Source organism: Carassius gibelio, chromosome B13 (genome assembly GCF_023724105.1).
Source record: "Carassius gibelio isolate Cgi1373 ecotype wild population from Czech Republic chromosome B13, carGib1.2-hapl.c, whole genome shotgun sequence".
Lineage (NCBI taxonomy): Eukaryota > Metazoa > Chordata > Actinopteri > Cypriniformes > Cyprinidae > Carassius > Carassius gibelio.
In genome coordinates, this window is record NC_068408.1 from 13,257,728 (window position 1) to 13,282,104 (window position 24,377).

Sequence of the window (24,377 nt, forward strand, 5' to 3'; positions counted from 1 at the left end):
TTCAGCATTCATTACTGTCTAACCGTCTTATTACAGGTGGCATTCTTTAAAAGAGAAGATACACTACCTGCCAAGACTGATTATCTGTCTCACCTATCCCATTCAGACTGCATGGTCTTCTGAGGAAAATATGTTCCCCTCTGAGATTTCGAGTATGTCACTGCACAAAAATAAAAGCTCATACTGTTTCTAAGCGTCATCTTATTTCTCTTAAAATAAAAACAACTCTTAGATTAAAACGTGTCCCTAAACAAGTCATTTACTTGTTTTAGATTATGATATATGAAAAAAAGTGTTTTTAAAATAAAATGTGGAGCTTTTAACCTCAAGTCAAACCATTCCACCATATAATTAAATAAAGCTAAAGGGATAATTTCAAAACTCAGTTTTGGGTTTAAGATTTCATGCGTCTCAGTACAAGAATGTTGCACCTCACATACGTCAAGTAAGGTGCAAAATTACGACATGTAGTCTGAATCAGACACAAAGCACACAGGCAGATCTCTGTTTGACAGAAACATTTACTAGCGTCAAACACATCTGTTCACCTAGTCAAAATCTCATTGTGTGTTTGCTGGCAGAGTAACACCCGTACAGTCAATGCTCCAGGACATATCTGACTTGTTCTTCACAACATGCCGGATGTTGTCGCACTACAAATCCAACTTATTCATCAGTATGTCTACATACAGCCTGTAGGTCTCAGGCTGTAAGACTTAAAAACAATAAAAAGATGCTGAATTTGTTTCCTCTTTCAGTCGGTCACTCCAATACTGTTTATTAGGAATGCACAAAATACAGATATCATAATTGATAGCAGCCCATATTGTATATTTGTTCATAGTCATTTCCTCAAATTACATTTAGATTTCCTTTGATGTTTACACTCACTTAAATTCAATCTTGAAAAATCTAATAGCTATTAAATTGAATCTGGAGCAAATGTCAAAAAGAAAATACATTAAAGAAAACAGTACATCAATTTAATATTGGCCGTTAATTGGTTATTATGGGCCAACATGAAAATAACTAGCAATTTATTGTTATAGGCAAGAATTTTAAAATGTGTATCACTTTTGCATATATATGCTGTGCATTATGTCTTAAAGGGACAATAAGTAACTTTTTAGGTATTTTATTATCTAAAATCAATATTTTTATTCATAAATATGCCCTCAATGGTGTACAAATACCTATGCCAATGTTTAAACTAATCCTCGTAAATGAAGAATTTATTATCTTTATATACATGGGACGGGTAGGTCGACGGAGGCTTCCATGTAGTTCCGCCATCTTGCAAAACTATAATAGCAGAGAGGGACAAAAAGTACTAAGCCAACGCGTTTCCACAGCGCGTTTTCGGTCAGAGCCAGAAACGCAGGTGCAGAGCAGTGAGAGACGCTTGAAACTGCACCAGCAAGTTTAAAAGTCTGGATTGCATTCTTATTATGGACCATACATATGCCGCGCCACAGGAGAAGAAAACATCGTCGCCAAAACAGTCAAAAATAGAACGTAAAAGGAAACGTGACCGTAGATTACAGAAAACAAGAGTTAATGTCGGGGAAGCTTTTTCTAGGTGGAAAGAGCTAATGCTTGATAAAGATTTCAAAAGAGACGCTGAAGTGGCCAGTTTTCTTCTCGACAGGTAAGTCAGTGTTACAGTCTATATTATAATATTTTTTTTATATCTAACAATGCATATAATTCAGAAAATATAACGAATAAATTAGACATAACTACTAATTACAATATTTCATGTTTTCCACAGTCAGTAATTCATACTGTAACATTCGTTTGTTAGTTGTCATGTTGCAGTTTGTTTGAAATAACACACCTGTTCACCTGAAGGAAAACTCGACGAAGTGCTATTAGAATACATCCTGTCAAAGCTTTTTGGTACATATCGCCTACCGTAGATGCAACGCGCATTTGAAAAAGCGAGGCGCTGGAGAGCAAAGTTAGTTTGAATGCAAAATACAATTTCACCACTAGATGGGAGTAATTCCTACTCAGTGTCCCTTTAATGTTAGGGGTGCCAATGATTAATGCGCATCTCATCAGTAAAGCCGGTTATCTAATCCGTGGTAAATTCCTCGCCAAGCTTTTACCTTTGTGGCTCGCATGGCAGTAGATAATACGATGATATGATCATGCAGTCAATAAAGATATTTCATAAAAACATTAAAAACAAACATGGCTATAATATAAACCAGTAATAAACTCAGACCATGTCTACACCGGACACGAGTGGAGCGATCCAACAAAAGAATAGAACCCAGTGATGTTCAATACACTGGATGTGGTGTGATTCGACCCGATCCCCAGTAAACCGATGCCTCGTTCTATTTATGAAGAAATATACGGACACTACGTTCAGATGATTTGCAACTGTAGTGTGGTGTCATCAAGTTTAGACAGACTTTTGGTGCAGCGGCGCGGCACAACTCTCGCGTCCAGTTAGACAGATGGAAATATAGACTAGAAAATATATTTACACTTGCTCTGTCCTACGTCCATTACACTGACTCACTGCGGAGTTGCCAGTTTTAATCTTATAAGTATAAAAAAAATAAAAAATAAAAACCTTAAGGTCTTTCCAGCATTAAGGTAATACTGTTTTTTTTTTAATCTTGTCCCAGTTATAAATTTGACTGGTAAATGATAAATTATTATATTACAACTTGTTTTGAACAATTTCTTTGTCAACTGAATATTGATTTTAAGTAGGGGGAAAATCGATTTAAATCGTAAATCAGATTTTCTGTGAAAAAAGGCCATATCGCCCAGCCCTAGTTCATTATCAGCTTGGATTTGCACAGCTTGTCAGTAAATCACTTGTCACTAAATGCTTCAACCATGTCAAACTGCTGAATGCTCAACTATGAATAAACTGACACACTGACTGCCAATAAAACTCTGACCTGAATTTAATTAACTGTCACTCACGTTTTTGAAGATAGAGATGAATGTTCATGATACAAACCTAAATTTTTATTATTCATGACTGAAAACATTTTGTAACATGATTTTGATGTACCATTTACATGGTAATGCAATGTCTGATTTTAAAATGGGTTTTGAAGGATGAATTTTGAGATTTTATGTTTTCAAGTGATATATAACTTCTGATGATTTCTAAAATGTGATAGAGAAAAAGGCAACGAGGAAGTCTTTTTTTTAAACAAAGGTCAAAGCTCCTTTTGTAATGTAGATTTCTGAGGGTGCACTCTTTTCATAAATTCATCTATTACTTTTCCTACATAATTTTTAACAAAAAATATTGGTAAAATATATATTTGGGAGTCTTAGACCTTTCCAACGATATATAGTTTGTCAAAATTAGATTAGATTTGATTGTAATATAGTATAGTCAACGTAGGCGTCCCGTATACGGGACGGGGTGACATTTAACAGGTTAAGAAGAAATGCAAACAACATCTGCATAAGGTTTACAGTAACACACTATTACACCAAGTCACACAGACAAACAATAAACACATAAAAAGTTGAGGGTCATTAGAGGAGCAGTTATGCTGTGTGAGCAATGCTGAAACTCAACAGTCAGCAGTTAAGCTCAGTAAAATTCTGGAAAGCAAACATTCATGCATATGGGATTAAAACTCACCTCTTCCTAACTGAGCCACCTCTTCCAGATCTTTAGGGGTCTTTGCAGCTGTGATGGCCTCAGGCAGCTTCAGTGTAAAGGGTAGAACGTCCCTAAAGTGGACACATGAATGTTAAGAAGTGCTAAAACTTTATAAAAATGCTTCAAAAGAATGTTAGAGTGACGAGACGAAAAGCACTAAAAACTAAACAGCAAGAATATCCAGGCTGAGAGTTGTTGTGTGCACTAATGGAGAGAGTGAAAGAAAAAATGAGTCAGACTCAGAGAGAGAGAGAGAGAGAGAGAGAGAGAGAGAGAGAGAAATAGCTGTAAATCAGAGCATGTGGTTGCGTTTGGCAGAGAGAGGGCTGTGTTTATCCACTGACTTTCCTGCATGGCATTGACGCAGACCTTGCGTGGATTTGTTACGTCTCGCAAACCTCTTTGTTACAGAACTCTATATGGGTGAACTCTAACTATGTAAACGGGTATAACTTTAACAGACTAACTTCAAGCAAAAGGAGACCGCTCTAGTCAGACCCTTCCTTCCTGTTATTTTGCGTGTTGGTCTTTAACACTGGAATGCAGCTCAAACAGCATCATCTGGTTTTACTTTACCACAAACATTTTGGTTTATTCTGAGAACTTCAGGAGAGTTTCTGAAAGGTGCACCCCTCCTCTTCCATTGGCTGGTCGTCCCAACTCAAATTCACTCCATTGGTTGAGTTAATATTGTTTTGCGCTGAGTCTGGAATCTATGCTTGTGTAATCCTTAGAGCCCGACCGATATATCGGCCGGCCGATATTATCGGCCGATATGAGCTAATTGCATTTAAATCGGCATCGGCGTTTATAACGGCCGATGAAACATGAAAAAACAGAGTCTCATGCTTCACTCATGTTATGAGTGTTGCATACTTTGCCCACCAGAGGGCGGTCTGCAACTCCAGAGTTGACAACAGCGCCAGAAATTCACTACAGAAGGACAGCCAAGCCACCCAGGTGAGTCTGTCGTTCGTCATGTGAAATGATTGTAGATTTAGTTCATACACTGTATATAAAAACGGTGTGGTAGTTCTAGCTAACGGTCCTATCATTATCACTTCTAAATATTCTGCAACATCACTTACAGCCGCTCATGCATTGCTATATTAGATTAGCCACAAAGCTAATACCATGTTTATTAGTGGAAGAGCGCGAACGTTAATAAGAGGTCAAACTATAACGTTAGCATTTAAATTATTCTTATTCTATTGCGGTGTGTTTCCCACATAATGACCGCGTAATGGTCCTTTCACACAGGACGCGGTATGCTGGGTTCAGCGTTGCCCTTCAGATACAACGCGATTTGCGCTGCGCTGCGCTATGGCGTTGGCGGAGTTTTAATAGTCTGTTGTTCCTCCTTTCGGTCAGCAGCAAACATGTATCTGTCCCGTTGTAAGAAGCGAGCGATAGCGCTAGTCCAGCTGATGATAATTAAGAGAGAAGCAAGGAAGAGAAGGCTACCCTCAGGTCCAGAGCACAATTTGGTGAATTCAGGCTGGTTATGTTACTCTAACGCTAATATAGCTTCCTTTTTAGCAGGCCCCTTAAATGCTTGCTATTAACTTGTTTGAAGGTGGTGCTTCTCAAAATTGACAGCGGTGTGTTCATGACACTAACGTTAACCATTCAACTTCGAATTGATTCCGTAATCTTCCGGTAACAGTAGGCTAACTTTACGTTCGCCAGCGCATGACGATGTTTTGATTCAGACTGCACAAAGAGAAGAGGAGAAGATCTACGGGTCCGTTGTGAATGTGTCTGTGAGAGCAAATGTAGTGTAGTTACAGTAACTACAGTAGGTGCGTAAGAAATGATTAAACCAGAGGGGACATGTAAATAAATGTAAGCTGAACACGCGCTTTTTTTTTTTTTTTTTTTTTTTTTTACATATTGTTTCAAAGCAGCTTTACAGACATAACAGGAAAATGTTGAAATAATATAGTTAAATATAAGTAGGTAATACCTATTGCTTGACAAATAAAAAAAAATATAAATTTCTCATTTTTGCCTATGTAGGAGATCCCTGTTTATTATTATTATAATTCTAATGATGACATGAGTAATGATACATGGTGATATTATTAATACACATGCTTATTCTTTCTCTGTCTCTCTTTCTGCCCTACAGATACCTGAAAAAGGTGAATGCTGTAGCAGCAAAGTGTGGGACTACTTCTGCAAATACTTTAACTTTAGTATTATAATTTATTTACAGTACACACACAGACTGTTAAAACCAGCTTCAGCTGGAAGAAAGTAAAAGTGTTAAATGTTTAAAACCAGACTGTTTTTTGATCATTAAAAAATATATACTTTTGATGTGCAATTGTTTAGTCATTGAGACCGTAATCTAAGGCTTTTTTTTTTTTTTACATAAATCCCTTCTGGAAAATGGTTTATACAGCCCACATACATAGAACAGGTAGATATTTTGCTATTGAATGTTGTGGAAGTGCAGTTTATAGGAAATGGGTCTAATATCCAGTTTATTTTCAAAATCAAAATATCGGCTTATAAATCGGCTATTTTCGAGTTAATATCGGCATCGGCATCGGCCCCCAAAAATCCATATCGGTCGGGCTCTAGTAATCCTTACTAGTTGAGTCTTCACCAGTTTAGACTTTCATCAGGATAAAGTAGGATTTCTTATAAATTATTAAAATCTACACCAAAAAAGCCAAAAAAGGTCACTGTCCACCCATTAATAACTATAAAATAAAACTAAACAAGCTGTTTTTGCAGAAGTTTTTGTTTTTTCTGAGTGGGATCATCTTACCTGCTGATACAGCAGAAAGCCACCAGTCGAAAGAGGTCTGCAAAGCTGATCCCTGAGCCCTCCAGAGAAAAGGCTGTAATAAAGACACACACACACACACACACCACAGTAAGTTACACACCACAGGAATTGCTATTGGAAAAACTGAATTGACCTAACAGTCTCTCTCTAAGGGAAACGAGCCATACAGAGCCAAATTTGCACATTTAAACATCCTTCACACAAGTTGCACAGGATCTGACCCACTTAACTGCATGACTGTATTGGCAGAAAGTGACAAAGACAGAGAGAAATACAGAGAGATGGGACTGAAGCAGAGTGCATGAACTGTGTTGATGGAGATAAAACAGTGAACTGATTTCATATGAGTAGAATAAAAGCATAGCACAACTGGAGCTTGATCCATACAAGTACCTCTAGTTTCACTGGGCCTCATTTATGAAACATAAGAAGAACAGATTTTTGCGAAAACCAAAACCAAAAATAAATTCTGTAATTGCAAACATATTACAAAAGAATATTTATGAACAATTAATGCATTCCATAAAAGTTCTGTTTCCAAACCAAATAATTGATACTTTTTTCAGGATTCTTTGATGAATAGAAAGTTCACATTTGAAATAGAATTCTTTTGCAATTTTATAAATAAACTGTCACTTTAAAATCAATTTAATGCATCCTCGCTGATTTTTAACTTTTTAAATAAAAAACAAAAATACATACTGACCCAGAACTTTTGAATGGTAGTGTATGTTGTGTACTGTATATGACATTACATGTATATCATACTGATGTTCAGTACCACAGGGCTCTTATAGCCATGTAACAAGAAATGTGTCTTTTTTTCTATTCCAAATAATTAGACAGGAAATGGACAGGTACAAAACAACCAAAAAACTCCAAGCAAGAGGAAGTGAAAAAGATGACGTAAATACGCACACTATAAGTGGTCTTCTAATGGAAATAAACTTATTGTATCACTTACTATATTGGCTCTCTTTAACTGGAAAGTCCCGAACAATCAGTATGTCGCTGTCCATACGTAGGGAAATCACCTTTTTCTGCAGTTTATAACACCTCCTCACCACAAAACTCTAGATAGACCAGACACACAAATAAACTGCACTGACCATGGTAAAACATAAATAACAAAATAACCTATTGTTGTGAAGCAAGGTGGCTTTTGTCATTACCCCAGCCGGCTGCGGTTGCAGAATACGTCTGGCTTCCTCATCGCTGAGAGACAGTAGCAACCATACAGAGTGTGTCTGCATCAGTCTGTCCAGGATACTCATGCGTCTGCGTAGAGAGTCATATCCAGAATCCCTCACTCCAGGTGTACCAGCGCAGGCAGAAGACTGAAGGAAAAGACCGCTGACCTCTCCTTCCAGACTACAGACACATACATAGAGACAGAGAAACCTTTATTTCACAACAACACAAGATCAAAACCACACTTGGTTTAAAGCAGTGGTTGTCAAATGATTTTAGGTTGCAGAACCTGTAAGAATCCCAACCTCCTTCCGATAACAGCTATATAGGGAAACATTTTTGCAATTGAAATGAACTGTTTTCTGTGTTAATATATCTTAAAATGTAATTTATTATTTTATATCCCTCTGTCACATGATCCTACAAAAATCATGTGATGTAGTACTCAAGAAACATTTCTTTTTATTATAAAAAAAAAAAAAGTTTTACTGATTCATATTTCTGTGAAAATTTACTTTTTTCAGGATTATTTGATGAATAGGTAGTTTAAGTTCAGTTGAAAGAAACCTTTTATACCATTTGTAAAGACTTTACTGTCATTTTTGTTCAATTTAACGCATTTAAGATTAGAAATGCATTAGAAAGAAGTTATGTTTATGAATGCTAGAAATTATTTGTCTCATGAACGCAGGGACATCAAATGAGGGGAAAACAATTATTAAGAGACTGAAGCTTGTTTTGGTTAAGCTGTTTTCAAACTTCTGAAAGCTGATTGTGAAACACCTGAATTTATTGTACGTCGCATGGTCTTTAAATTTCATGGAAATGCGGTATTGCAAAATAATTGAATGCCCTACGGCTCAGAAAGAAGACATGCTCCACCTCCTGGAGAACATGGGAAGAACAATAACAAACACACAATGACTCTCAAAGCTAATGCTTGCGATACTAAATACTGAATGAATGCATAAATCTGCACAGATTTTATTATTATTATTATAATAAAAATACTTATTGTGTCCCATTTTAATGCCAAATACAGCTAACACTATGACAATTTCAAAATATTGCTTAGTTTGCATTTTTAATCTTTTTTTTTATTATTATTGAAACTGTTTGTTTCTATTCAGGAATAAATGACATTTTCAGTGTTGTCTCACACCTTCTAATCCCACTGTGCAATTGAGAACATATACAACACCATGTAATATTGTAATATTTTCCTCATTTGTAAGTCGCTTCGGACAAAAGCGTGTGCTAAATGACTACGTGTAAATGTAATATAGCCTATTATATAACCTATTAATGCCAGTGATGACAGTGACGAAGGAAAGACTCACCCCTGTAAGATCTCTGTCTCCGGCTCTCTGGCTGGCTGAACCATCTCCTGCTTTAGCTCTGAGATCTCTGTGGAGAACGTGTCAATCAGCTGTAGTCACACACACACACACACACACACACACACACACACACACACACACACACACACAGAGAAAACAATACAAGCATAAAGAGCAGGAAATCTCAAGACATACTGAATGAATGCTAGTGTGTCATTGAATTTTTGTACAAATGGGAAGTGGCTGTGTCTGGAATTAGTCATCATGAAATGATTCCCAGTAAGCCAGCATCTGCGTCCGTTTCCTTTCAACAGCTAACAGTGAGAACAATTCAGACAAAGACATCAAAGCACACTGTCTGTACATTTCGTTCGATTATTCAGATGAAACACTGAACCCTGGTCACTGTAAATTAAAACACAAAATATTGAAATTAAAAAAAAAAATATTCTGTTTAAGGCAGGATACTAACAATTGCTGATGCTTTATTGCTAACTGCTTAAATCAGGCATGAATAATGGTGATTTTAGGTAAGTAAGGGTAAGTGCACAGTTTTGTCATTGTATATTTTTCACATATCTGTGTTTCTCCTGATGGCCAGCAGGGGGCAGGTTGTTGTTTTTTTTTTTCTCTCCCTTTTTTAGTTAATTTCTTTTTCTTTTCTTTTCTTTTTTTTTTTAATTCACTGCTTGAACTTATTATCCTGCAGAAATTCCTGTTAAGCACTACCACTCTAATGCATGAAACAATCAAGATTTCAGTGAAACCTTGACCATAAACCAGACAAGTAAAGACACGTCTAAACTTTCTGTTGCGTTTCTTTTTTATCCGAGCCAGCATTTTCCGCTTGTAGTCATGAGGTATTTCTCTAACTTCATAATCAGTCTTAGTCAGCAAACCACAATTACACACCAACTCTTGGCTCTTTTCAAAATGCAGCTTACAGCCAAGAAAAGCACTCTGTAAAGACCCGAAAGGGCTTAAGTCGCAACAAAATGCTGTAGATTATTGCTGAATGAGCTACAGACTTGCAAGGCCAAGAGTTATCAAACCAGCATAAAATAAACTGGCTCACTGCAATGGCTTGATACTGCTCATTGTGCTCCATGTGCGAGTCAGGCAAGAAATACCTCATACAGTTTTAAGCATATCATCTAAATAAAAACACTCAGAAAACAACAGAAAAAGGCATGCATGAGCTTATCATTGAACTTGTCACCATGGCCAAGTGTAAATATGAACATTCACTTTTTCATTTTGACTATCCACATATACAATCAGAAAATAACACAAAGAATATATTATTTATTGTGTGTGCATGACATGTACAGCACCGTTCAAAAGTTTGGGGTGGGTTTGCATTAAATTGATAAAAAATAAATGCATCTTTGTAAGCATAAGAGACTTAAAAAACCACAAACTGGCCGCAAACCTTTATTAAAAGAACACCAATTTTTGAAAATAGGCTCATTTTACAACAGTTGAGTCTTACCATTTTCCAATCCATTCAGCCGATCTCTGGCGGTAGCACTTTTAGCTTAGCTTAGCATAGATCATTGAACTTGATTATAGATCGTTAGCATCTCGTTCAAAAATGACCAAAGAGTTTCTATATTTTCTATATGTGATTGTACAATCCCACGCTGACAGAAAAACAGAAGGTACATTTTCAACAGATTTATAAGAACACAGCAAATTATCCCGAGCTAATGTAAGAACGATGACAATAGAGCCACCTATCATTTACACTTAACAGACACAATCCTGCTGAGACAGAAAGAGATCTGATATAAAGCTTGCATTGATGAATTCATACAGAAGCAGAGAATGACTTCAGCTTTACTGATGAGCCATTAAAAAAGGTGATTAAGCAGAATAAAAGGTGCTCTTATGCCGGCTGGACATTTGTTAGGAAATTCTGATGCCTGTGAGATACTGGGTGGTGTTCTGGAGACTGGCAAGATCAAGAACTCTTCCAAATGCTGCAGTCATCTGTGCCTCTCTTTAACCAGCCATGAGGTAAAGTCATTCTCAGCATACAAAGCAGCCAAGACACTAGGAAAGTATGTGCTGACCTTTACTAACACGCTAGTTTCAGCCAAACACAGCCCTAACACTGAGAGGAGTGTTTGAAATATAAACACTCAAAGTGACAGCAGCAGTTTATTGAGTTAGCATTGAGTTATTCAATTAAAGGGACTGTTCACTCAAAAATCAACATTCTGCCAAATTACACACCCTTAAACTATCCCAAATCCTTATATTTATTCAGTGGAAAAAGGTGTTTAAAGGAACATCTTAGTCACTCTTTTCCATATAATTAAAGTAAATGATACCTGTATAATATGGCAGTGGTTCTCAACTAGCTCCCCTTTCTCCAAGATAATATTTTAAGGGCCTGCTATCTAAGCTTATATGTACCTCTGGTATTTCTAATAAACACAAATATGTATGATTAATATGATTTATTTGATTTAATATGATTTATTTATTTGATTTCATTTTGCACATTTTAATTTTTAGTTTTTTAATGTATATTTTATTAATATTTAAATAAAAATGGTCTAAATTTATATGACAAGTTTGCAAGCTGTTTATCAGCTAATATTACTATGATTTTTTTTATTTTTTTATTTGTTGTATCATATTTATATTGGATATATAATCTTACATAAATCCAACAATAATATTTGTTTTTTTTACATTGTTTACTCCTATCATCATCTGACACTCATGAAAATTGGTCTTTAAAATCACTAATAATTAAATGGCACAGCTAAACATTATCTTTTGGAAATATTAGAATGAATACATATTTTTCATACTGTACATTATAATGCTGTAATGCCTACATTCACATGTATCATTTAGAACAATTGATTATAGTTTTTTCTTTTTTTATTATTCATGTCAGTCATTTATCAATTATTAGCTATGATAGGAATTGGTATCAACAGGAATTTGATATTGTGCATTCCTAATCTCATAAAATATTTTCTATAAGTTTTTTTGCCAGTATTCTATTCCATACTTAATTATTTAGAAAAGAGCAGCCAGGAAATTCTTGACAAATTCACCATCTGTCCTCCACGGAAACAAGAAAGTCATACATGTTTGGGACAACATGAGGGCGAGTACATTTTTTGCATGAACTGTTCCTTTAATAGATGACAAAGGTAAAATTCAATCCGCTCACCACATTCCACTGTAGGATCATCTAAACTGATGACAGAGGAGAGATGTTACGGGAGTGTTTTCTGTTAGGGAAACAAGGAGGAATATAAATTTTTGTTCACTGACACTCTTAATCTTATCATGCATTCATCACAGCCGATTAGTGTCAGAGCGAAAGCCTGATTTATTTGCCTTTGGCTGCATCTGATTGTGTACATGTAACAAAGCTTGCACTTGCAACTACAACTTCCCCCATGAAATAATCACAACACATGCTGGAGGGAATAGTAAGGTCACCCTGAAATAATTACATAAACATTCACACAAAAAACTCTTTATGTTTGTTGGAAGAATAGCTTGCTGAGATAACAACTGCATCTATCATCCTCTGAGAACCTCTTAAACTCTGCAGCTTTAGTGTCGGCAAAGTGAACAGCATTCCACGGGGTCTCCAGAGGCCCTGACTAACCTGCGCTCTGTCTGGATCTAAAGTAGGACACATACTGAAAGCAAGCTCCTTGAGTGATGGTGTGTTTCAGTGTGTCATTTATTGCTGTTTGACACATTACTGGTGTAAAATGTAAACTATAGTGCAGTTCAATCAGGACGTCAGTTTGAAGGCCATGTGATCACATGTGTTTCTGACAACCTCTGAATGTGTTTTGAGTGATTGGATCAAAAAACATTTACAACTGTGTTAAGCATTAACAAATTTGGACCAAAAAAAAGCAGAACCTTAATAGGACAGTTTATCCAAAATTGTAAACGTCATCATTTAGCCACGTCGTTCCAAACCTATGTGGCTTTTATTGAGGAGGCTCTGTTAGAGAAGCTCATGTGATGATAGCGGAGCACATGCAAATCTACATCCAGAACATGCATGCAGACAGACACATACAAAAAACAATGCAAAGCTCAGAAGTAGTGCTGTCAAATGATTAATTTTGTTTATATAATACATGTGTTTGTACTGCGTATATTTATTGTGTCTATATAAAGACACATATACAGCATATATTTATATTTATAAATATTAATCATTTGACAACACTACTCAAAAGACAGTGGTGATGTGTCTCACCTTAAAAAAGCTGCTGCTCCGGTCCATGAGACAGGACTGCATCATCATCTCTGTAGACATGGTTGAGTATACGCTGCTCTTCTGTGTCAGGCTGGGTCTCTGTGGATCACAGACACATTACTTTATCTGAAGCCCAAGCAGAGGAAATCTCAACCCATTCAACATGGATAGGCCAGAGAAAAAGGGATACAGGACTAACAGAAGGAGCCTGCAATACATGCACCTTAGGCACACTCCAAAGTTCATTAAAAGCCCTCTTCTCATTTGACTCATTTCCTACCAGATGAATTAACTTGAACTACTCCCTTTATACATGCAATATTGTCTTATACTGTACATACACAGTCACATGCTCAAACACATCTAGTCCTAGATTGCTCATAAGAATATGTGCAGCCAATATTATCTGTTACAGCCAGGGCTAAGAATTTAACATGTTAATTAATAATTACTGTAAACTGTGTAAATTGTGTTAGCTAAGGTATAAAATTACACACACACACACACACACACACACACACACACACACATATATATTTATTTGAATACCTTAGCTAAAAAAATTTACACAGTACATTTTGCTTAGATATCATGGGAGAACTGGTAAAGCAAATAGAGATGCCAGTCTGAGTTCAAATCTTTTGTTCGCCCATTTTTGTAAAGAAGTTTTTAAAACAGCCTGAGGCCTAACACTGGGAGACTGGCAGAAACAAAACCAGGGCAAAGGTCAAGCTGTGAGAAAGGGTGGTGGAAGAGGGAATGTAGACGAACATACAGCATTCTAATGCACTTAGTCAGCTGTGAATGCACTGCTCAGCTCAGGTAAGAATCTAAACCAGCCCCATGCAGAAGAAGAAACCCCTGGAATGTAGCAATGCATCTCTGAATGTATCTCACTGATTTTAACTCCTGCTCCTCATAGGTGTATGGGATAGTTCACCCAAAAATGAAAATTCTGTCATTAATTACTCCCCCTCATGTTGTTTCAAAACTGTGAGACCTTTTTTCATCTTTGGAACACAAATTAACATTTTAAATGAAATCGGAGAGCTTTCTGACCCTGCATAGACAGCAATGCAACTGAAATTTCCCAGGCCCTATTGAGGATAAGAAAGCTCTCGTTACAACTAAGGTATAATGGGTTCAACCCATGAATGAGCTTAAGTGATTACAGGCTGGAGGGTCTATGGAGGGAGCTTTTTGTATTGTACACAAAAAAAATTTGACTTCAAAACATTTATTACACATTCAATGCAAGAGTAAGCTGCATTATTGCGTCCTGCCAGATAAATTGTTAACAAAACAGCTATTTAAACAGCCACACCACTCAATGCTGCCTCTGCAGGTCACATTGTTAGCAATGAGCAAACATCTCTCTCCTGCTGAAGAAGATTGTCATCAGCTGGAGCAAGAGCCAGCAACGACCTACTTCCAGATGCTGCAGAACCTCAGCACCCAGAAAGCTTTGATACAGCACAGTTGTCTGTGTTATGCACTTTTCCTCCACAGACAGCACGGTCTTGCAGTGCCAATCTGACTCTGCTATCCGTCGACAAACAAAACACAAAGCCTTTCTTCACTAGTTGAATATATGTGTTGAGCTAACACAAAGCTGCTGTCTGTGTGCTGACACTGTAAAGGAAATCATGGCAAACATGTGCAGCTCAGCTCACAAAGTCTTTGATGTGACCATCAGAAGCTTTGAAAAGAACCAGCATCTCCCCTCAAACCATTTCTTTCTTCTGCACAAATCGCTATGGACTCTTGTGTCCTCCAGAGCCAATTTATCAACATTGCTATGTTCAGACTGTCCTGTTCAAAATCTATCTTATTTTGTCAAGGTTTTTTTTTAAAGATTAATAATACTAATAGCCTAGTTATTCATTCATTGTACTTTATTTACACACTCAACATCCATCTACATAACAATAAAGTATAATTATTGTTGTTTAATAATTTTTATAACATTCTAATAACTTTTCATAATAATAATTATTATTTATATTAATTTGACATTTACTATTATTTTGTGATCTAATAATAGTAGTAAAATGTTTTTTATTAATATTATTATACTAAAATATTACTGAATAAAAACATTGAATGATAAAATTATTAAAGACGAACAAAGCCCAAGTGTGATGCACAAAAACAAAATCTTCACCTCATTAAATTGATAGTCCACTAGGACTGCAACAATTATTCTGATAATTGACGATAATCCAATAATCTAATGAATATTAGAATGATTTTTTCATCGTCTCAATCTCTCTTCTCCAAATCATTCCCACAGTTCATAGCTTTTTTTTCTCCTCTCTCTCATTTCCTGACTAGTTGTCACACTCAGCGGCAAGCTTCAGTACAATCCAAAGGGCACAACTCTCACAACCACCCAGCTTTTTGGGAAAAGATACAGCAGTGAAAACTGAGATTAACGTTTTTATGCTGCTGTGGTGATGGTTTTTCTGGAATATCTGGAGATGAAGGTGGGGTACAGGAGAAACCTGAGTGAGTTCAAGGTATTTTACTGTGAAGCATCTTTCCTGCACTGACAGATATGGATTGAGTTTGAATGTTAATCTACTCCACTCTGTGAAGGGGCTTCACCTCATGTTGTTGCTGTAATGAGGCACAACAACACACATTCATCTTTCTCCCGGCAGGGCTGAACAACAACATTTGTTTTGCTTACACTGCCAACATTACAGTCCAAAGCTATATCCATAAACATACATAAGTTTGCTGTAAAATGGTGACATATGATGCAAAACAAGTGACAGTTCCATAATCTGGAGCGACACTTTCTCACAATGGCCCCAGGACATCAAGCAAACCGTTGTTGAGCCCTGCTCAGTATATCATCCAGAAAAAGCAAGCTGTTATTTACCTTGCATCATCCGGTTTCTGTGCCTGTATCTGTTTTTCAAAGACTCTACAAACTGCACACTCGCATACAGCTCTGTGAGTAAACAGGAAACCCTTCGGACTGACAGCACGGGCAGAATAAACAGGCTAAGTTATTAACTGGCCACTGGAGCACAGACATGCAGAGAGAGAAAGTCCAGTTCAATTGGTCGTTTATCTCCCTCGCCCGCTCTCATCTCAATAGGGATGTCACGGCACTGGGATACATGGAAAACTCCAGTTGAAAGGAACGGTCTTTGTTAGTGTGCCATCGAAAATGTCAACATCTGCAAACAACACAAGATTAGAGGCAAACCTTTTATCCTGATTCCATCAAAACAGGGTTATTTGTTATTTCGTGCTGGCTTGTACCATTACACAAAATGTTCAGCATGCCAGTTTGTGTATGTATGTATGTATATATATATATATATATATATATATAAATATATATATATATATATATATATATATATATATATATATATATATATATATATATATGTATATATATGTATATATATATATATATATATGTGTGTGTGTGTGTGTGTGTGTGTTTGTGTGTACGTAAAAGAACACTGAGCTGGGCTCTTTGGACCCACACAAAGGCACATCTGAACTACGAAGCACAGAGCGTCTCTGTGTCCTGCACACACACGCACACATAACAGGTGCGTGGTAGCAGAGAGGATTTTCTGTAGTTTGGAGAGACCTGGCAGGGCTTGACAGGAAATGGAGCTTGCTAGCAATTAAAGGGGCTGAGCCATAAACAAAGAGAACAAATATAACAAGAATGTGAGACACGACTCGAATTTCTGGGATTCTTAACCTGGGCTGATGTAAACACAAAACAAGAACTCTGAGTGCAGTGCATCTTTATATAAGCATGACAATGAACAGTGGGACAGTGACGTTTTTTTTGGGACAAAACAACATGTCACTCTAAAATAAAATAAAAACACTTGCCAAAACATTGACAGCCTTGGAAATTGCAGGAGACCAGTGCAGCATGAATGAGAAACAAATCCAAATGTGACTCACACAAATAAAAAATGGATAGTTTATCCAATTGTAAACATTTCTGGAAAGGTTTCTTATATGAGTTGTATTCTGTACAAGATTACCATTTGTGTTTTCTTGTGATTATACATTTACTTTATGCTACTTCTTGTGCAATAATAATGCAGCATATATTTACACTACCATTCAAATCTGTAATATTTAAAACATTAGTACAATTTAAATTAAATTGTTTTCTATTTATTCATCTGATGGCAAAGTTGAATTCAGGGTCAAATGCTCCTTAGGAAATCATAATTTGGTGCTAAAGAATAATTTATTTTCATTATCAGTGTTAATGTTTTTGTGAAAACCTTGATGCATTTTTTTTTAAATTCAATTCAAGACTTTGTTGTCATATGTACAGGAGACTGTCAGTTACACGTGACCATTCAATTAAATTTTTACTCTGTGAATCCTATCAGCAGCCAATGACCTAAGTTAACAAAAGACACAATACATAAATTACAAATTTACAATTATAAAATTACTAAAATTACAAGATTACTAATAGTGCCGAATGCAAGAAACTAAATTATTGCATGGTTAATAAAACATTTAAAAGAAGAGCCTTGATTTAAAACAGAAATCTTTAGTAACATTATAAATGTGTTCATCGTCTTTTGGATAAACAAAAGTTTTAATTTCTTTCCATAAGTTTGTATTAATGTTTTGTGCACCAGCAACAGACATATTTTCCGTCCTTTCTCAAAACTTTGAAATAAATGCCCTCTGACTGGCAAACCTATTCACATGTTAGATGAGAAATAGCATGTACAATGTTAGTGGTCAACAGTTTTGAAATCAAAGTGAATCCGTATATGCATTTAGCAATTGAGCAATGGACTTTTCCCCCATTCCAGTTAATGTAACCAACAGAGGAAGTCACAGTGTGTTACTGAATGACGTAGTCTTTCCAGTCCTGATGGACTGGAAATGTGTTGGTTTAGACTCAACATGTGATTCCCAGCTAATGAAACCAGAAGTACTGTTTGTATAGGTCATGCAGCTCGTATTGAAGAGATCTTGTGAGTAATATTAAACAGCAAACAAATAAAAAAAAAAGTCTAAACAAAAGTCAACAATAAAATATGTCCACATGCAGTGCAGGAGTTTATAAATCATCCAAAAATACTTTAATCATAATTATGCTAAATGATTTCATTTCCCTTGAGTTTCCTATATTCTTCTGAGAGAATTTTACAACCAACTTAACTGTTAACACATCTACAATATATGTTCAAGACCATAACTAGGACAATTAAAGCACATTTCATACACACATTCAAAGAATTATACTAATAAATCATCCCCACGTCTGATGCAGTGGTTAGACAGTATGTGAGGAGGGGAAGGGAGAGGAAAAAGCTATTGGATAATGAAGTCGTCTGGCACTGTGTTAGAACCCTGCTGTTATATGGCCCTCCAACACACAAAAATCCGGCTGGAAAAAATCCAGCTCTGCTCAAAGCCTGTAGAGCGCTCTACCCTCCCATGGGGGATAACAGCCTTGAGGGACAACAACAGTTAAAATCCTCACATGCTACATTCACCTCTGCTTCAGAAACAACATCAATATATTTTACGTGCGCAACCTCAAGACTTCATTCAAACAAACTGATTTACTCAAAGACGCCTGAAATTGTTTATTTTCAGATACATTGATAGATCCAGGTGTTCTTCCAATGGAGAGACTCTCATCAGTTGTGTGGTCTGTTTACAACCCAAATGATGTCCCGTTGCCCAACCATGCAAAGCCATTTTAATAAAATATGACACATAAACTCACACCTAGATTAGATCTGATTGTTGTGTCAGTCTGTTATGCTGACACCATCTTTGATAATTACTTTAACCACTGTCACTGTGGTTACAGGCATTATCCACGGTTACTGCAATCACAGAATACCCAAATTAAACTCCCCAATACTATTTTGATCACTCTTGTGTTTGAATGTTACTGTCAGTTTTGCAAGTTATGCAAGTAGATGGCATCACTGAATCGTTTATTCAACCAATTCAGTCGACCATATTGATTTATTTAGAAATGGGACTCTTTATGTTTGATTCATTGAAACATTTACTAAACCATTTTGTTCGAACAATAATTATTTTCAGAAATTAAACAAGTGAGGAGTCATTGAATCATTTGCTCAACTGATTCACTCAAACGCATTCACTCATTCGGAAACAAAGATAGTGACAAGTCACTGAATCATTTACTGACCCATTTGTTAAAGCTCACTGCCAAAGACGCCAAAAACGGAGTTTGTGTCAGCTCTGTACCAACTGTTTTGGAAACTCTGAAATGACCGATCTCCATAGTAAATTGAGTGACACACAAGTAAATTACACTTTCTTGCAATATCCCTCAGCATCCAGAGTCAAATGAACTAAAACCACTAATGCAGTATTTTTTGAATGCATAACTTAATAAAAAACTGAAATTTGACTGACAGTTCATTCCAAGTTAAAGTGATTTTTAAGCTCAGTCTCCTGCTGCTGTGACTGTAAGGACTGCAGAGAGACTCGGAAAGGCTCAGAAAAATGGCATTTACAGGCACAGCTGCAAAAGCAGGCAAAACACTAAAAAAACACACTCAAAATAGCCGCAGACTTCAGCACAGACCAACAAACCCAAACCATCTGAATGCAACTGGCCAGACTTCATAAGTGAAGGCTAAAAGACCATTTAAACCTGATTAAATACATGCACTGCCTCTCATAACATGGGATGGGTGTGATCCCCAGACAAGAGAAGCACATGAACACACATTCAGAGGGAGCAGGCAGAGGCCAGCGCTCTACAGGATGTGGCCAGCTCCACCCCACATAGCATGTCCCAGAACAACAACCAGACAAAATGAGGATCAAACAACGATTTATACATGTGCTGACAAATTCCAGACTCATATATCGGGCTTTTCTTGCATTTAAGCGCTTAGTGCACATCTTTCATTCGGTTTCATCAAGTTTCCTTTCCTCTGCTGCCCTGAATCCGGCTCCAAACGCACTTTTTTGATCAGCTTAAAAGTTTCCTACTCCTCAGAACTTCACCTTTCTCTCTCTCTCTCCATTTCCTAGTTTCTGTGTCAGACACAAAAAGGTCTCTCCTTCAGACGGTGCAGTGGGAAGTGTGAGCTGATTCCGTGGGAAAGGCTCTTGGCAGACTGGCAGCTTCCTGACTGCAAGAGCTGATATCATTTCTAGAGTCCTGGACTGGATACTGAATGATCTTCCCAAGAAGAAAACAATTGCTTCATCTTACGCTATTATTATCCTTTTCTCATTGTTTTCAGAAAAGGTCTAAAACAGGTTATCGTGATAAGAAGAGGTTTTTAGTGCCCTCTTCGATCCAGTCCATGTTTAAGTTTATTTTTTTGGTTTCCATAAAACATAACCTCTCCCAACCAAAACATCAAACCTGTTTGAAGGTTTTTAAATACCAAAATAGCAACTAGAAAAAAACAAAACAAATGATCTTTGGCAAAGCTGGATTCCAGCCACATCACATCATCCAAAACTTTGAGATATGAGGATGTATGGTAGTTTAAAGCAAATGAAACTAAAAAAACGTGTAATATTTTTTAAGGTATTTTTCATGTTCATTAACAGCTTAATACATAATTTGATTAAAAAAAAGCATGGTTATAATAAGATGTTTACAAAGAAAATGGACAGACATCAAACTCGTATTTTTGCAAAGCACTGAAATCATCCATAAAAAGTTATCCGAGCTATAAAGTTGTAATATCTGTGGGCGTTGCCAGTATAGCAACAAAGACATGATGTCATGCCTTCAGGTAAAGCTGCTGATTAGATTGTTTCTGGCTGTTTTTTTGGTCATGAATGTGTAGGTAAGTTGCTTTTTAAGGGGTAAGTCCAAATAATTTTATATGGTAATTCACATTATGGCACAAAATTTACTGGTTTATGTTAACTGCACAGAAGCTGAAACATTCCTTTAAGAGAAAATGAGGTCTGTATGTGCTGAATACAGTCTCACTTCAGTGGGGAAGACAGATAAACCATTAGATATCGCTCATATAAATCACACTTAAGAAGCAAATGTGTGAAGCCGTCTCCCCTTACCTAATCTCTGCGCTTTCCTTTACTTTAATGTATCACTTCCTGGTCTTCGTTCAGCAAGAATTGCTCCATTATTTAATATGTCACTGTTCCTATAATAAATAAAGACAAACTATTTTTTTAGCCTTTTAACCACATTTTCAGATGCGCACAGCCAAGCAAAATTTGGTCAAATATTCAGTGTGGACACAGGAGTTATAGGTTGTTAGGATTATACTCATCAAAGCTGCATTTATTTGATCAAAAACACAGTAAAAACTAGTAATATGGTGAACATTTTTTATAAATGAAATGGTTATTAAAATTTAAAACAAAATGTTCTATTTCAGTCTATTTTCAGAAAAAAATATTTAATTATTTGAAAATATTTTTATTTTGTAACATTATAAATCTTTTGTGGTCAGTTTTGATCAATGAAACTGATCAATGATTTTTTTTTTTTTTTACTCTTACCACAAACTTTTGAATGGCAGTCTATTATAAGGGAACAAACAAGGTGAATAACTAAAAGGAAACAACAAGCAAGGATTTTTTTTAATAAAAAATATTAAAACTATGTGAAGTTTGACACACTACACAGTATCACTCTATCTTTCAATTCTGTGGTTATACTAAATATCTCATTACCTCATTATATCTCTCACTTTGCATTCATTGCTCTGATCGGCTGACCACAAGAGATCACATTTCATTTCAAAATTGTCACGCTATTTAAGCTATACCCACCACATTCTCTGAAATCAGTGTAACAACTCTCGATATTGTCAGAAGACACTAAAATGATGATGACAAATTATGCAGTGCACGGAATTGCCATAATGAAGACACCTCAGTCACGGCTGACACCTCAGCATTTGAGAAACACTCAGTGTGGTCACAATTCTGCCAAACTGCAGCTTAAATAAAGTAAATATGACTGCTATGTAATGAAATGGATCAAAACATTCTCTTCTATACTAATCCAATGGCAGTTACTGCACAACTCTAACATTTTTGTCAAATGACGCATGTTCTGGGCAAAATCAGTTAAAGTAACTTCCCTTTGCCTGAGACTAATCCTCTTAACAGGCCTCAGAGCCACTGCTGAAATATTGGTGGAGAAGAAATGAAAAATCTGGTGGCACGATTTTTAGAAAAAATGTTAGTAATGAATACAATCAATTTGTTTGACAACAATAAAAGAGAATTGTGGTGCATAAGTAAGCACACTCATTATATCACAAGGACTTTTCACAAAACTAAAATAAAATAATGACAACAACACTATTTTTACATTGTAATTACATTTCTACAATGCTGGCTGCACGTTGAAGTATAACTCTTCCGTCGCTTAATATTTTTATTTTGTGAATCAATCTGTTAAATTACTTTGTAAAGGAGATCATTATCTGCACTCATGAAAACAGCCTTCTTTTTTATTGTTTTATTCCACATTCATCATTGATGGGAAAAGACATAAATGTTTTTGCTCAAAGGTTTGTGTCTTTTCCCATCAACGATGAATGTCAAATAAAACAAAAAAAAGTAGACTGTTTTCGTGAGCGTGGATCATGATCTTCTATGTTCCATTTTGATTACGCCATTATCCTATTTTCCTCACAGGGGTTGATACATATTTTGCTGTCCAAAGACACGACCATATTTTAGGAGATGCCAAAATTTGGCAAATATTTTACAACTACCTGTTATGATGTAATAGACTCTTGCAGTGAAGCTACTAACTTGACCCCTACACTAAGTTTACTTCCCTCTGTTTTAGAGTTGACAAAGAAACATATAAGAGGAAGTGCAAGTAGTTTTCCAGTACAAAATGATATGATCTTTAACATTACATTTTGCATAAAAACTTATACTAATACAAAAACACACTATTCCATGCTGTACTGCAACTTTTCTTTTTCTTGGAGACATAATTAATCATATATACCATTCACCTAAGAAATATATGAATGTGTTTAAAAACCAAAGCTGATTCAAATTGATTACAGCCTTTGTAGGTATTGATGAAGTCTAGAGACATATACTTTAACTCACTAAGTTTTACAGATCATGACAAACTGGACTTTCCTTGATGTTATACTTAAAACTTTCAAAACATCATGATGACATTCAACAACATAACATCACATTACAGGTATGTTTCCTATAGACAACGTTTAACCAGAGAAACCTGCATAACACAACAATAACAGTTTTGCTTGTCCACAAAGCAAGTGGTAGTTACTAAAAAGAAGTCACCAAAGTATCAAACCCAGCATATTTAAAACAATATTTGTATCACTAGTAATTAAGTGTTTATAAAATATAACTACGAAACATAAAAACAAAGCGTATAATATATGCTCCAAAAACTTCTAACAAAAAATTACGATTTTTATTATTAATATTTTAACAAGTAGGCTAACACACACACACACACACACACACACACACACACAAAGAAACGTTTTACATGCATTCAAGACTAAACTGTGATCGAAGACAAAAACACACGCCACAGACGCTTATAAACAGTAGTGTTTGGGACTCACCTCGTCGGGTTGAAACCAAAACAGCCGCTAGCAAAAGAGCAGTTACGCATTTATAAGACCTGGATGATCTTCCTCCAAAGGCTCAGTTGATGTGAACTGTTTTAGATGTTCGTACACGACTGAGTCTAGGTTGTTTCCTTGTAGGCTACTTCGCAAGAAAGACTCATAGCTGCGTTAAAGCATGCGACCTCTCCCGGCAACAACAAACTCCAGGAGAACAAAAGTTGATGTGCATTAAGTCTCACGTCACGTGTTCCAGCTGGGAATGTCTTTGGAAGGGAAAAAGCCTTTGTTAGACCATTGAGAGAAACATGAAAGAACCGGAAAGACAGTGGAAAACTATGAAGAACCAAAGCTGCACAGATCGAAACAATGAAGTAAATGACCGGTGGGCTTCCTTGAATCATTTATTAAGACAGAAAAACCAAAGCAAAAATTACCAAAATAACATCTGTTTTAATTATATACGTGATATTATAAATATTATTTCATTTCCAATAAAATTATTATTTGATATTAATAATCAAATTAGGCCTACACTTCAATAATTTTGATT

The 24,377-nt window shown here is 36.1% G+C and overlaps 1 protein-coding gene across 4 annotated transcripts in view; it reads right to left on the reverse strand.

The window, feature by feature from the left end:
- Positions 1-24,033, reverse strand: part of LOC127970153 (ras and Rab interactor 2-like) — a 34,240-nt gene extending 10,207 nt beyond the window's left edge. Inside the window, exons 1-9 of one of the 4 annotated variants that reach the window (XM_052572442.1) lie at positions 23,822-24,033; positions 21,294-21,382; positions 13,236-13,334; positions 12,177-12,237; positions 8,981-9,069; positions 7,622-7,820; positions 7,414-7,522; positions 6,429-6,501; positions 3,629-3,720 (exon numbers count right to left, since the gene is read on the reverse strand). In XM_052572442.1, the coding sequence (XP_052428402.1) occupies positions 3,629-3,720; positions 6,429-6,501; positions 7,414-7,522; positions 7,622-7,820; positions 8,981-9,069; positions 12,177-12,197 (583 nt within the window). In that variant the 5' untranslated portion in view covers positions 12,198-12,237; positions 13,236-13,334; positions 21,294-21,382; positions 23,822-24,033. The remainder of the gene's footprint in view (positions 1-3,628; positions 3,721-6,428; positions 6,502-7,413; positions 7,523-7,621; positions 7,821-8,980; positions 9,070-12,176; positions 12,238-13,235; positions 13,335-21,293; positions 21,383-23,821) is intronic. The other 3 variants (XM_052572443.1, XM_052572440.1, XM_052572441.1) reach the window with 3 other exon arrangements.
- Between the last annotated feature and the right edge of the window lie 344 nt (positions 24,034-24,377).